General features: G+C 44.6%; 2 protein-coding genes across 3 annotated transcripts; both read right to left on the bottom strand.

The window, feature by feature from the left end:
• Nucleotides 1-4,214: 4,214 nt before the first annotated feature.
• Nucleotides 4,215-10,962, bottom strand: HAVCR2 (hepatitis A virus cellular receptor 2). 2 transcript variants are annotated; one of them, XM_057379274.1, is made up of 8 exons: nt 10,429-10,962; nt 8,619-8,963; nt 7,988-8,038; nt 5,962-6,041; nt 5,644-5,700; nt 5,122-5,236; nt 4,837-4,876; nt 4,215-4,466 (listed from the first exon to the last, which is right to left on the bottom strand). In XM_057379274.1, the coding sequence occupies exons 1-8, from the start codon at nt 10,475-10,477 to the stop codon at nt 4,373-4,375; spliced, it is 831 nt and encodes a 276-aa protein (XP_057235257.1). In that variant the 5' UTR covers nt 10,478-10,962; the 3' UTR covers nt 4,215-4,372. The 2 variants fall into 2 exon arrangements, with proteins under 2 accessions (XP_057235257.1, XP_057235258.1); XM_057379275.1 differs by lacking the exon at nt 7,988-8,038 and having other exon boundaries at nt 10,429-10,960.
• Nucleotides 10,963-12,033: 1,071 nt separating this feature from the next.
• On the bottom strand, nt 12,034-14,005 carry MED7 (mediator complex subunit 7). Its single transcript, XM_057379273.1, has 2 exons — nt 13,939-14,005; nt 12,034-13,063 (listed from the first exon to the last, which is right to left on the bottom strand). The coding sequence occupies exon 2, from the start codon at nt 13,043-13,045 to the stop codon at nt 12,353-12,355; it is 693 nt and encodes a 230-aa protein (XP_057235256.1). The 5' UTR covers nt 13,046-13,063; nt 13,939-14,005; the 3' UTR covers nt 12,034-12,352.
• Between the last annotated feature and the right edge of the window lie 123 nt (nt 14,006-14,128).

Genomic DNA, 14,128 nt, shown 5'->3' with positions numbered 1-14,128 from the left:
CACCTATAAAGGTCTGTATCATAATCCAGTGAAGCAGCACAGMACGGRACATTCTGGCAGGTGGAGATGYCAGGRCAGGCAGTGGAAGGASAGAAAACCAGACCTTATCCTTCCCAGAGACGCAGTGTGAGTGCCACTGAAGTCTCATTTCTCCATTTGCAGATTTTAGTGCTGCGAGCRACTCTTTCCTTCGCTTCCGGATGGGAACTGGCCCAAGAGGGGATCTCCTGCTGGGGTCAGCGCTGCTGCAGCCCCTGCTGGGCCACTCTTGGCATTTCTGGGCCAAACCATCTGAGAAGGACATTCAGGTCTGGGATGTGCCCAGATGAGGCCAGTGGAGCTGCTGCCAGGGCTGGGATGAACGTGCTGTGAGGAGCWATTGAGGGCTCTGGGTTTGAGAAAAGGAGGCTGAGAGGAGCTCAGGGCTCTCTGCAGCTTCCTGAGGAGGGGATTTGGACAGGGAAATGCTGATCTCTCCCTGTCCCCACTGACAGGACACCTGGGAATGATTCCAGGGTCCCCAGACTGGACATTGGGAAGTATTTAGGGAGTGAGCAGTAAATCCTGGAATAGGCTGCCCTCCTCTCCTTTCTTCCTCCAAAACAACATGGTGCTAGCACCAAAAATTCCAATAATCTGTTTGCTCAGCCATTCCCTGGAACTTTCAAGGCCCRGTTCTGTTCTGGGGTGCTGAGAGGCAAGAACACATTACACTCTTACACCCCTAAACATCCAGCAGAGTCTCCATCTCAGACTTTATCTTCACTCACATTTGCTTCATCCCTAATTTCCCCTGCTCCTGCCTTCTGCTCAAAGACCCCTCTCTTTCCCCTGCTTCATGTTTTCTGTTTGCAAAGAACAGCCTTGGAGGAAGTTGTTGCAAATGTTTTGTTGCCAAAACCACATCCTTCCCAAAGAAATGCAACATCATCTTCAAGAAATATTTTTCACTCCTTCTGACTGTTTTATTTCTTTCTGACCAATTGACAGATAAGTTCTCTGGAAGTTCTTCTCTGAGTAATAAAGCAAAAGTAATTCAGGGCAGAAAGGTCAGGAATGAAGAATTGCAGATAGACAAAATTCTGTGCAAATAAATGTAGCACAGTGCAAACTGGAGTGCAATTCCAAGTTCAAATGATAAAATGATGGGCTTTTAACCAGGCATTACACCTTTAGTAATGAGATTTTGGGCTTATCATGATAGTCAAGCCCATGAAAATGTCACTCTTCCGCTTGCTAGCATTGAAAAAAAAGCAAATAAAATTTCAGCAGTAAAGGCAATCCGTAAAATAGCTAATTTGCTGAATTCTCCCAGGCACAGTTCATGCAGTGACACAGCCCCAGCTGCTCTGGGGACAGAGCTAATGCACCCTGAGGGATCCAACATCCTGGAGACCCTTTATGCTCCTGTTTTGTCCCATCACTCAGCACCCAGCAGTGCTGTGAGCTGGTGCTCAGCTGGTGCCAGAGCAGGGAGCAGCTGAATCCCACCCGGGGCACAAATCTGGGTCATTATTCAGCTACAAATTCCTGTGCAGCCTGTCCAGACAGAACTGGACAGTGGGTCACAGGTGAGCAGGAAAGCCCCAAAATGAACACAGCCTCATATCAGCTTTGCTTCCACAGCCAGGCTGGGCCAGCAGCAGCAGAGTGCATGGAAAAAGGCCATCCAAAATCTGAGTGTGCTGGGAAGAGTCACAAACACACGGGTTGCTTTCTGTTTCTGTACTGCTATCTAGTGGCTCCTCGCAGGCAGGAAATTGAAGGCAGAATTGTCTCAAATAAATGAGTTTTCAGCTCATCAGCCTCATCAGCTCATGTCCTGGTGGGTGGATGGATTCCAAGTGCCACCTGCTTGTCTCTGGGGCTCATTTTGAAATTCCTGCTCCAAGATCCTCTGACACAAGTGGAGGTTATGAAAAAACCCAGGGAGCTCCTGCCTTCATGGATGTGTATCACACTGCACGTTCAGGGCAAAATTCTTGCTCCTCTCAACTTTTGCAGTCTGTTTACCAAGTAGTTGCAGAGCAGAAAGATTTTGGTTGCTTCAAGATTTTAGTTATCGGATATTCTAGAACTGGATTTTACATTAAAAACTTGCTGATGTAAAAATTAATTTGAATTAGTCTGCAATATTAATATAAATTTAAAAATATCCTTATARACAAGCATCTTTCATGATTAGGAGCCTTAAGGATGGCCCACAAACTCCGTAAGAACATGAGCAGTTGGAATCAGAGTATTTTGGAAACCCCACACATGTCCAGCTCTGACCCCAGTAAAGACTGATTACATAAAATTGCGGAAAGCAGAAATTGCTGAAKATCTTTTCTGAGACCAGGTCAGACTTCCTCCAGCTCCAGTCATGGGCAGGAGCCTGCAGCAGCAACATGCTCAGCCAGGCAGAAGGAAAGCAATGTCTGCAGCAGGGGCAGAGATTTTGGGTTAGTAATCGTTATTAATAGCCAAATGCAAAACCACAGTCTAACATCAGCAGGTCCTTTCTGGTTTCAGTACCTCCCTACACAAAGCTACATATGATGTGAGGATAGAAAATGGCAGAGCTGGTTTTGTCCATCACTTTTCCTGGTCCTTRGATCAGTGGTCACCCAATATCTGAGCTCCCACTCTTCAGTCAGCCATGARTTCACCTCCACATTTTCAACCTTTTCAGCCCCAGGAGAACACACAGCATGAGTGGAAATAGGAAACAGCCGAAGGTCACCTGTCCTCATTTGTTTTCCTTCTTTCCTTCCTTCCTTTCCCTCCTTTGTGAGTCTTTGCAAGAACTTTCACCTGCAAGAGCCCACCTGAGCCAGACCCTCTGTGATTCCTGGGGAAACCACTGCCTTCCCATCTCCACCAGCTGGAACAGGGAGGGGGAACTGCCCCACTGACCCCAGCTCCTCTCAAACACAACCAGACCGTGGCCTCAAGTGTCTCAGCTGTTACCAGAAACACCTACTGATTTTATTATTGTGYCTTTATGCCTCAGTGCATTGCTGAAATAATTTTGAAGTCTAAATTTGAGTCACTGGAAGAAAGTTTATGGTGCATCTGTGAGTTTTCCCTGTGGCAGTGTTGTCTGTGTCGGGTAATTCCACACTGCTGCTTGGGATGAGCTTCAGGGCAACGTGATTTGACCAATATTTGGTAAGARTTGGTGTCTGTCCTGCCTGTGCTACTTTTCTGCTCTTTCAAGAAGTTCCCAGCCTTTGTTTAAAATACTTTCTTAGAAACAGTTGGGGACAACTATTCCTCCATTTAAAGATGATTTGGGTGTCTTGTTTCTCTTCCTCAACAAGTCATACTCACAGGGCTGCCTCCATTTATTTATTTAAAGTGAACCAAAGTTTAGTTTTGCAGAGAATAAAAGCTGAGACACATTCCTAAATGAGGAATAATGGAGGAAAGGCACTTGGCCACAGACTCTCCCCAATTATGAGGTGAAATCCACCAAACATCCAACATTCTTATGAATTAGAGTTGTTTGGTGTCTAGAGATGTCTGAAGGCAGGGTCAAGTTCCAGCCAATATTCTGTGTGATGTCCTTGAGTTCTCTGCAAGTAAAGAAAATAATCTCATTAACTTTACAAAGTGGGGCAGCTTTGTTCAGTTTTTTTAGAGATCTGGCAATGAAATTTTCACCTCAAGGGCTTCTCAGGGTAAAGATGTGCTCGAGGAGAAAGCCACAGAAAAATAGTRATGTACTTTGCCAAAAACCCTCACACTTAGTCATAATTCTGTGCACGCAAGCTGTGACTGTTCTATCCATTGAAGGACTGATGCTGTAGGCTCCCAGGGAATCAGGGGGTGAATATCCATAGCTCCTCCAGATTTAATTCCAGGTGAGCATGAATCAGTCAGAACATTGCATTACTCAGCTGTTACCAGGACTGGCTATACCAGATTTCAGTAAAAATACAACTAAGTGTGTATTAAATCACTAATACTGCCAAGATTGGCCATGTGACATCTTTGTCACACAGCTATGAGATTGTTCCTGCCCTCTGATGGCACAGACTGTGGTAGGTGGCAGATAGAATCCACAGTGAAGACAATTGTGCCCTTCTGGCACTTCCTCTTTTTTATTTTTCCAAAAGGGAAGTGAGAATTTGAAGCAGATAATAAATATAATCCTAACTTTCTTTAGGAAATGGAAAGTTCCACTGATGCCAGTTTTGGTTTCTGTTTCTGGAWCAGGTAGATAAAGATTTTAATTAAAAGTGTAGCTTTTATTTGTTTTATTGAAAGGATGTGAATAATGCTTCAGTTGTGCAGTCATGTTCAGCTGCTGAGCAGAGGGAGCAGCCAACATTTTGCAAACTATTWAATGTCCCAGCAGTGACTGAGGCAGCCATGCATCCAGTCTTTAGTGTACAATATAAACATTTTCCTCTGCATGGATCTCATCTTCCAGGGCACTATGGCYCCCCATGCCTTGTGGCCTCCAAAATGCAACATAGCTGCAAAAAGAGTAAAAAMCATGGTGTTAAACCAAAAACAGACAATGAAACTAGAGAGGAGCAAATCACTCAAAAATGCAAAATACGCATAAACACATGATCATGACTGATAATGAATCATCTTTCCACTTAGGAGAATTCACACCTGAGGTTAGCAAGCTCCCTAATGCTACAAACTGACAGTTACACTTATTTTTGCTTAATAAGTAATGAAAAACAGCAGGAGTTGTTAATTTCTTTTTATAGTGTTTTCTATTAACTTGGCATTAAAAAAGAAAGCCAAGGTATGTGGTGGAATGGTCAGYACATTGACATTTTCTTTGTGCAACCTCATTTGTCCTGTTAGCAAAAGTAGGAACAGAAAACTTACCTTGTAAAGTCACTCATCTTCTTTGTATTGTAAAAATATTCTAAGGACCATCCAGAATGAAACATAAAGAGAAAAAAACCCCAATAATTAAAACAAATAATTTTGCTTGAACCATGAGAAGCAAGTAAAGTAGTGGGTTCAAAAATAAATCCAAGCATAAGAAAGTAAATAAAGGAAATTCCCATTGTGAGCTCGCACAGCATCTCAGCTTCCTGCCCTGAGGTGGCAGATGTGGCATGGACAAACCTCAGCAATSCTGGAGTAACTGCCCATGGAAACACTTACGTTTAGTGAGGAACAGAGCCAGGATCAGGATGAGCAGAAGGGCTGCACATGAGCCRATCCCAATGTACAGCCCATGCTCTSGGTGCTGCTGGCTGGGAAGGGACACGGATGTGTTCTGTCAAACACCAGACAGGGAGCATTAGTGGGGCCCAYGCAGCACCCAAAGGCTTTTTGTTTATCTGGCAACCCTGCAGGAAAATTACACCCRAGACCAAAAGCCTGATTTGAGATACAGGCCCAGTTTCAAGCAGAATCACTGCAACAGTTGTGTGAACACACAGTCTTGGAGATTGTCAGAGGACCTGAAGTTATGGTAAATCTCGTTTATTCAGGTTTAACGATATTTGGTGATTTTCTTTAATGATTCAGCTATCTCCTGGTGTCCCACCCTCCCCCCTGTGCTGCAGGGAGGGCTCAGCAGGACACACAGAGCTGCYTGTTTGAGCCCTGCTGCATGGGGAGTGCAGGGCACCCCTCTGCTCTCAGGTGGCCCAAGCTCCCCTCTCCCCACCCCTGCTGTACCTGCAGGTTTGCAGTCACATCCAAGCAGTCTGAGGAGCCTGAGCAGGGAGCAGAGGCCTGAAAGGGAATACAGATGTTGCTAAAGCTCTTCCTGCATGAGAAGGAAGTAATTTATGCTTGCTAAGCAGGGTTTTTTTCCCCCCTCCCCCTCTAATAATGAGCACATAAGCACTCTTCAAAACCACTAAACACACAGACTACAAAACAATAATCTGTTGCAATCAGACAAAAGCAGTGGAAGTGACCTGTAGGGATGACCCAGTAACTCTCAAGTCCATCCACTCAGTCTAGGTGTGCCATAGCAAAGGAGATGCTTACAGTCTGAGAAGCTTCTGAAGAAGAAACCGATGGCCAGATCCTTGTGACAGTAGAGGAGGATCCACTGGTGCTGCCAGGAGCTGAGCAAGGGCAAGAAAAACACATCACTCACACAGAGAATGGTTCTGCCTTGGCAGAGAAGATTTTGTACAGCTGACTTGGGACCCTGAACTGCCGTGTCTATCAGTAGCTGGGGCTCTGCATATTGTAAGAGGTTGGTGTCTTCAGAGGGCAGCACAAAACTCTGATTATTGCAGTTTCTGCAGCCTCTTTCAGAGCTTTGGACTGCTTTCAGGAAACACCTGCTGTTATCTCAGCACTGGGAAGGAGTTACATTTTGTTCTGGAGCCAAGGAGCAGTGGCCATAGAAACATAAAACAGATTGGGCTAAAAGGGATTTTAAAGCCCTTGTCATTCCAACCCTCTGCCATGCACAGGGACATCTTCCACTATCCCAGGTTTCTCAATGCCCCATCCAACCTGGCCTTGAAGCAAAGAAATATTTGCCTAAAGCAAAGCAAACTTAGGTTATTGGGTGAAAACTGATGAAGATTAGCTCAGGGCCTTGGAACAGCATGTGATGCAGTCACAGAAAGCAGGTGATACTTCTAAAGCCCCAGACAGCTATACAATAAACAGAACTGATATCTTTGAACAAAATGTGATAYATTTGCATWAGGACCYGCAGYACATTCTKAGGTAATTTCCCAGWRCACAGYTAYTTGCAATATTTAAAATYAAGACCAACAGATTTCTGTCTTYTCTATCATCAGTCTGCTTCTCTATGTGTTGCCAGATATAAAATCTGAAAACAAAATCTCCTATTCACTCTGGGCCAACTCCAGATGGTTGCTCTTACATTTTAAATTGTTACCTTTATCCCAGAAGCTTTATTTTGAGGAGGACAGAATGACAAGCTTCCAGTGGAGATTCTCAAGCATTTCTACATCAGAGGCACAAGGCCACCTGCCTTTCCCCATCTCCCTCAGGGGAACATGCACACACTAACTTGTATTCTGAAAACTTCAAACACTGTTCCACCATCAGCTGAGGAAGAGGTCACAGGGATAAGAAAACCCCTGAGTTCTAAGACTGGAAGCCATGCTATCTGCAACTAGAATAGAAACCATCTGAGAAAATTTTCACTTCTGCTTCCAAAAAGGAAATGCAACTGTTGTAACATCAGTTTGGAGCTGCATAGCTGGAAACATCCAAGATACAGGGAGAAATACAAATGGCATGCCTGATTTAGTTTTTTTCTTTTCAGAATCCAGAGAATAAGCCATTGCTACACCATGAGGTGTTGTCTTTTTCAGACAAGATGCGGCTGAGTGGGTACATCACAGAAGTTTATCCACTTGTGAATGTAGAAAACGAGTGAGGAATWGCTGAGCACTATCTGTTCCACTGCAGTGAGGGATCTCAGATTATTAAATGTGCACAGAGGCTGTGGGAAGCCTCTGAGACACACCAGGGTGGGTGTCTCTTCTCACACCAAGAACTCTTTGGCACTCTAGCACAAAATTACTGACATTTTTCCATTGCTCTCCTTAAATCAGCTGCTGTTCACTGCTACTGGAGGCAGGAGCCTTAATTAGATGCTCTTTTGAGTCAGTCCAATAAAACAATTCTGATGAAACAGTGGGTACACCTAGCTCCTGAAAAGTTCTGTTTTACTGTTCATGGGATGCATTTCTAGAAGGTGAGGTGAGATTTTATACCACAAAAGGGAACATAACAAATCAAAACAACAGTCAAATAAAAGCAAACCTTGCAGTGCCACTAAAATATCTACTAAAGCATCATACCTAGAAGCAGCTTCCTCCCATGTATACATGTTCCTTCTGYTGGGCTCTCTATACAATATCAAGCAGAATTTAAATCCAAGTTCTGACCTCTGGTGATGTTTTATAAATTTTAGCCAAAACACACCTATCATCTATCATAATTTTGTTTCCTTCCTAAGATTCCCCTTTGCAGTATGGCTTGTATATGCTATTGAGATTAACACCTGAATAAAAGTTACCTGAGGTCTGTTCAGAGGTGTGAGTGTGAGGACTTGCAGTAGAGATCCTCGCTGATGTTAAAAATAAAACAAAATCAACACATAATTAACCTTATAGGRCATTTATGTTGTGAGAAAGAGACAGTGTTTCTAGAATSAAAATTTRCCAGCAAAGCACATTTGTCAGCCAYTTCTTCAATGTATTACCACAAGCAATGGAAAAACTAAAAAGCAAAGGAAGAATTGATAAAAAGCTTCTCTATACCAATGCTGTATCCCTGGGCTTTAATCTAGAACCAAGCAGGGAAAATCAAGTATGGCTTTCTATGAAAAGGGTGCAGCAATAAAGCTTTGGACAAATACTCAATGCTGCCCTTTCTCTTAAATCCTTGAGTGTTTCTAAGAATGCTCAGTAGTGCTATGCACCAGGAAACAAAGCACCATGTCCTTTTTTAATTGCAGTGGCTACAGTGGGAAAGCAACAATGCCAAAGGCAGCTTAATTGAAGCAACATTAACAGCAGACGTGCAAGATCCTCAAGATCAGACTTATGGATGAGTGCAGAAATCATCTGCATCACAAGCTTTGAGGTCCAGAGCCTGGAGCAGACCCACCACAGTGGTACTCACACAGAGCACTCCTCTGCACTCACCTTTGTTTATCACAACCTTGTGGTTATTCAGGTGATCGTTGAACCACCCTGGGACCTCCACACGGCAGCAATAGGTGCCAGAGTCTGCTTCCCTGGCGTTCACGATCGTCAGGGACACRTCCCCCTTCTGCAGGTCCCCTTTCAGCTGGTACCTGCTGCTGTGCTGCTCTGTCACCCTCCAGCCATCTGTCCAGATAATGGTCCGGGAACATTTTGATGTGGGGCACGGGTCCCGACCCCAGCACATGGATGTGATGTCCCTYCTGTTGTGGACGCTGTAGTAGCAGGGCACAGTGACATCCTGGCCAACCTCTCCTATCACAACTAATTCTGATCCTGTGGATCCTGTGGACAAAAACACAAACAGCAGTTGAGCACAGGGCAAGTGGAAGCTTCTTATGCATCTTGCATGTCCTGAACCTCCCATCTCTCAAACACCGCCAGGCATTGCTGGATCAGATTTTCCACAAACAGATGTGTCCAGGACTGATGATGCAGTGAGGGAAAATGATCAGGCCAGGGACACATTTAGATCATGTCCCTCATCAGAGAAGGAAGAAATACATTTCTGCAGCCTCTGCAGGTAGGCAGTGAGGTGAAAAGACTCTGTGGCTTCTCTTGAGCCAGGTGCAGTCTRTTGGCTCTTCACTTTTTCCGTTGTGTACATTTAACCCAAGGCACACATGGGGGAACAGAAAGACATTGACTTGTGTCAAAACCACTCTGGGAAACCTTTCCCTCCTTTCAGGAGATTTCATCAGAACGATCACTGCTGAATAAATTTATTTTCTTTGTGCCTAAAGACAGGTTTTGCCCATTCTGATCAGAAGAAAWTTTTCAGGGCTTTTCTGAGAAATACTATATATACCTCTTTTTTTTTCCATTACCTTATTTTCTTTTCTAATTCTTGCGCAGTTTCTAACTGGTTTGCTTCCTCAAAAATTAGTCACGCTTCCAGGAGGCTGTGTCACGCTACTCAGGTCAAAACACTGAGCCCTAACACCCAGCAACCCATTCATCACAGTGAAAAAGCTGTTTTGCCCAGTCCAGCTCAGACATTTTCCTATAATAATTAAAAATAAACCTGCATGCAGAGATTTTGCTGCAATAGCAGACTAGAAACAAGTCTCTGAAACCAATGGATTTTATTTAATATGAAAAGGMAGCTCAGAAAGAAACTCATCATAAAAGGCTTTATAAAGAACTACAAGAAGTATCTGTAATATCTCTTTCCACTGAATTTATCTTACCACCAAGTTTTTAATGTCTATCTGTCTGTATTAGTACCACTTTGCAATCTGTTGTTTTCATTGCTGTTGCTCTTAACAATCTAGGAAGAGTGCTTCCTCAGAATTAAAAAAAAAAGGAAAAATTATCAGTTTGTCCCAATAAAATTTCATATTGTTTAAAAAATACCAGAAGCCACAGTGGATCTTCTGTCTACCTAAGCATTCATCTTCACAAAGCCTGCCAAAGTGAAATATCCTTATTTTACATCTTCTCTAAAATGATTCTAAGTTCTCCGCTCATCTCAAATCCTCATTATGTAAAAATGCCTGCTGGTAGATGAGCAGACAGCCCAAGAAGGAGCACATTTAAAACCATCATACCCTCAGCATGCCTCTGTTTTTCAAGAGACAAGGCCATTAGAACTCTATTGAGCCACTATGATGAAAGTTCTATTTTAACCCCGAGAACTGCAGCTTCTGTGAACTGCACTCTTCCTGTGCAGGATAAAATTTCTCATTGCAACCCTCAGAACCACTGATGCACGTTACCTCCACCCAGTTATTTATGCCCCCTTGGGTACCTGTAAACAGCATGAGAAGAATCCAGTTCACACAGACATACGGMAACATTGTGGCTGAAGATGAGAATCTACACTCCCGTTTGCCCTTCTCATTCAAGAAAAATGATCTTCTTTGTAAACTTCTGGTTTTCCTTCTCAGCACATCATCTCCAGACAGAGCTGTGGGTGCCTCTCAGTGCGATCTGGATGGTTTTGCCCGTGGTTGGGCTGTTGGGCTGTGYCCTGCAGTACAGCCAAGTGCTGCTGTGCAGGGTACGAGCGTACTGAGCTCCTGCTGGTGGAGCTTTGACTGAAGGTGCAGCACCAAACAAATCTGCTTCTCGTTTTTTTCCAGATCTGTTTGATGACAGTAAGTGAAACTTGACAGCACCACTGAGCTGACACAACTACTAGCAATCCACTGCCCTAGAGTGCTTCCCAAGCCTGCTTTTGCCACAGAAAACAGCATTTGGATAAAATATTACATAATACATAGCAGACTGTGGTAAGTTGACAGGACCTGGTCAAGTAACACTTCTCTAGGATGAGCTACTCAAGCTTTTAATCATAAGTTTCTCGTTCTAATACTTAGAAGCAACTCGGAGCATCTTCTGGCAAATTTTCTTCGGCAGAGCTCATTTGGCAGTATTGAAAAACTGTCTTCCTGTTACACAGCTGAGCCTAATGTAGTGGCATCCTTTTTTCATCTTACTTTTCAAAATTCCATATGCATCTGCGCTTTTGCAATATAAAGTAAAAAATCCAGAATACAGAGGTGATTTGAGAAAGTAGTGTGGAAACAATGTCATTCCAGACTCAAGGCTTACTCTGACCAAAAACTAAAATACAGCTTTTGAGAAATTCTGTTCCCTAGCCATTCTCCCTGCACCTGGATCACCAAACTCTTCCCAAAGAGCTCTTACGATTTTGTTTCGGCTAGAACCTCACCTTTCATCGAGGGTATTTGATCCAGGGCCAAGAAATTCAGCTGCTTCAGCAGAGAGTTCTACCTCACGGTGTTTTATATAGAAAAAATTAATTACTCAGGAGTTACTTATAAATAAGTGGAAGATGCTACAACTGGACCTTGCCTTGCATGGCTATCTTATAGGACAGCAGAGGCACCAAACTGACAGATTTTTGAAGTGAAAATTAGAAAAACAAAGGGATTAATGTAGCCAAGAGACAAATTAGCAACACATTTGTAGGAAAGAATGATAATAAGAAGGATGAAGGTTGATTTTTGCATGCAGTAGCTGAAAGCAGAACTCTTTAATAAAGACAATGCTTCGTCTCTGCTCCTGCCATTTCTGAGGAAACAGGAAACTACAGAGAGCTGCTAGAGGAACAATTCTGATAATTACCAGCAGGATACTGAAACTGCTCTGCCACAATGGGAAAGGCAAGGCAGGMTGGCTGTGGCAGGATCCCAGGAAAGCCATTCTGGTCACATAACATAAGAATGTGAGAGCTACAGGACAACAGTTAATCTACCTGCTTTAGATTTTACCTCAAACATGACCACGAGGAATGCCTTGATGTAATTTGAGTTTCTACATGCCTGTTTTCCAAGCTCCTGTGTGTTGTTTGTGCAAGAAACCATTTCTGTAGGACATTTATCTTGACTCACAGTATATATAGAATGGCATACCCCAAACAAGCAGGAAGTGACAAAGGAAAGTACAACAGGAAAAGCCAACTTTAATCTGTGCCTACCACCTCACATGATACATTTAACAAAAATCATACTTTTCCATATCTACCAAAAAAAACACGAGTCAGAAAATTTTAAACATTTTCATTTGCCCAGTCACTCACAACAGGTGACAGGTGCATGACAAATGCTTATTGTCTGCTTGTATCACAGCAAAACAAAATACAACATATAGCCTCAGAACCCCTTCTGTCTCTCACTGCAGTGCATTAACAAAACCACGTGTTTTCTTCATGTCATTTCATCAATAATGCTRCACATTGCTGCATCTTTGTCCAAAACCTGATCTCTCTTGCCACCAGAACGCTCCCTCTGCTTTTCACTCTGTCCAAGGCAGTTGCTGCCATCATCAGTCTCCATGGGTTCCACTTTCACTCTCAGTCCCCCCTCTGCATGAGGCAGATCATCGGGCAGGGAGGCCAGGCAGTTCTGGATCATCTCCACCACTCGCTCCAGGTGCTTCTGGAATCTCTCAGCRGTCTCCAGGCGCTGGCGTTTCTGCACCTCCATCATGACCCTCAGTGTCTCCCTGGCTTGGTGAGGGCGATACTCATTTATAAGGTGATGCACATGGACAAAAAGCAGTTTCAAGTCTTCCAGYTTCTCCTCTCGCTTTATACTCCCTGGACTCCTTATCAAGATATCCAAGAGGTCCAAAAAGTTCACCAGGATAGACATGTTAAGTTTTCTTAACTCCTTCTTGTGATCAAACTGCATAGGATGCAGCCGTTCAATACCCTGGCTCTCCAAGGGCCGAATGATCAGATCATCACACTGGAACTGATTCCCAAACATCATGTAGCTGTCCTTCACAGGCGGGGGTGGCTTTGGAGCCAGGCCTTTACGGATGTTTTCATCAGTATATTCTTTTATATAYTGCATTGGAGGAGGAGGAAGGGCACTCACTTGCTGAGGTTCGCCCATTTTTGCCAGATGAAATACCTAGGGAATGACCCAAGAAACAAMTATTAACAATTTGTGTCATATTTATAACATATAAGCATATTTATGTTTATAACATAAACAAAGACAATGTATGGAAAATGGGTATGAGGAAATGAGCCAGAAGAGACAACTCTGTGTGCAGAATACAGGAAACTCCTGGCAAATCCATGTTACTTTTTCACAGAGGTTTACTTGCAGTAGGATYAAGTGCACTAGAAACACATAAAACATTCATTTCTCGAAATATAAAAGACCAGCCTGTAAACTGGGAGGTRRRWCCCCYTYCCYWRRRGGKRARRAMYCYCMMMRRAWYCCMRWAWWWYCCSRRSYKGRARGRAMCCMMMWWRSYYMAMYYSRRGSCCMRSMMMRGRMMWYCCMAMMAWCCCMMCYTKKKSCYKRRRRSSSYKSCCMAARRSYTYYTWAAMYYYTTYMRGSTTKGGRMYKKKRMCMARGRRRRSMYRSGGRRSCYKKTYMRSMMCCSRMCMSCCYYYKGGGRAARRAMCYTTTYCYWAMWWYCMMYYWAWCCTCCCCTGGCACAGCTCCAGCCGTTCCCTCGGGTCACAGAGAGCASAGATCAGCGCAGCCCCTCGGGGGGAAGCTGCTGTCTGCAGTCTGCTCTTCTCCAGGCTGACTAGACCAAGTGGCCACAGCCTCTCCTTGTGCGGCCTCCCTTCTTCACCCGCGCCTCACGAAAGGAACCGTGCCGGGCCCACACCCGCAGYCGCTCTGCCCTGCGCCGGGTCGGGCTCTGGGGAGGCCCAAACTCCTCGGCGAGGCTCGCCAGGACAGTGCGGAAGAGACAAGAGCCGGAACCACTTCCCGGTGGAGGACACGGACCCTCTCGGAGGCCTCAGCGGCGCTCCCGCCCTCACCTGCCCGCTCGGCCCTCAGCGCGCCCTCAGCGCTCCCTCAGCGCCGCCGCCGCCGCTTCCTCCCAGCGGCCCCTTCCCCCGCTCCCATTGGCTCGCGGCCTCGCGGTGCCGCGCTCTGATTGGCTGTAGCGCACAGCGCTCAGGCGCTCCTCCACTCAGCTTCTGGGGGCGGGGCCAAAGGGGGCGTGGC

The sequence above is a fragment of the Malurus melanocephalus genome, unplaced genomic scaffold, assembly GCF_030028575.1.
Source record: "Malurus melanocephalus ecotype Western Australia unplaced genomic scaffold, MMel_1.1 scaffold_399, whole genome shotgun sequence".
Lineage (NCBI taxonomy): Eukaryota > Metazoa > Chordata > Aves > Passeriformes > Maluridae > Malurus > Malurus melanocephalus.
Note: the sequence above shows the minus strand (reverse complement) of the source record. Positions and strands in the feature narration are given on the sequence as shown.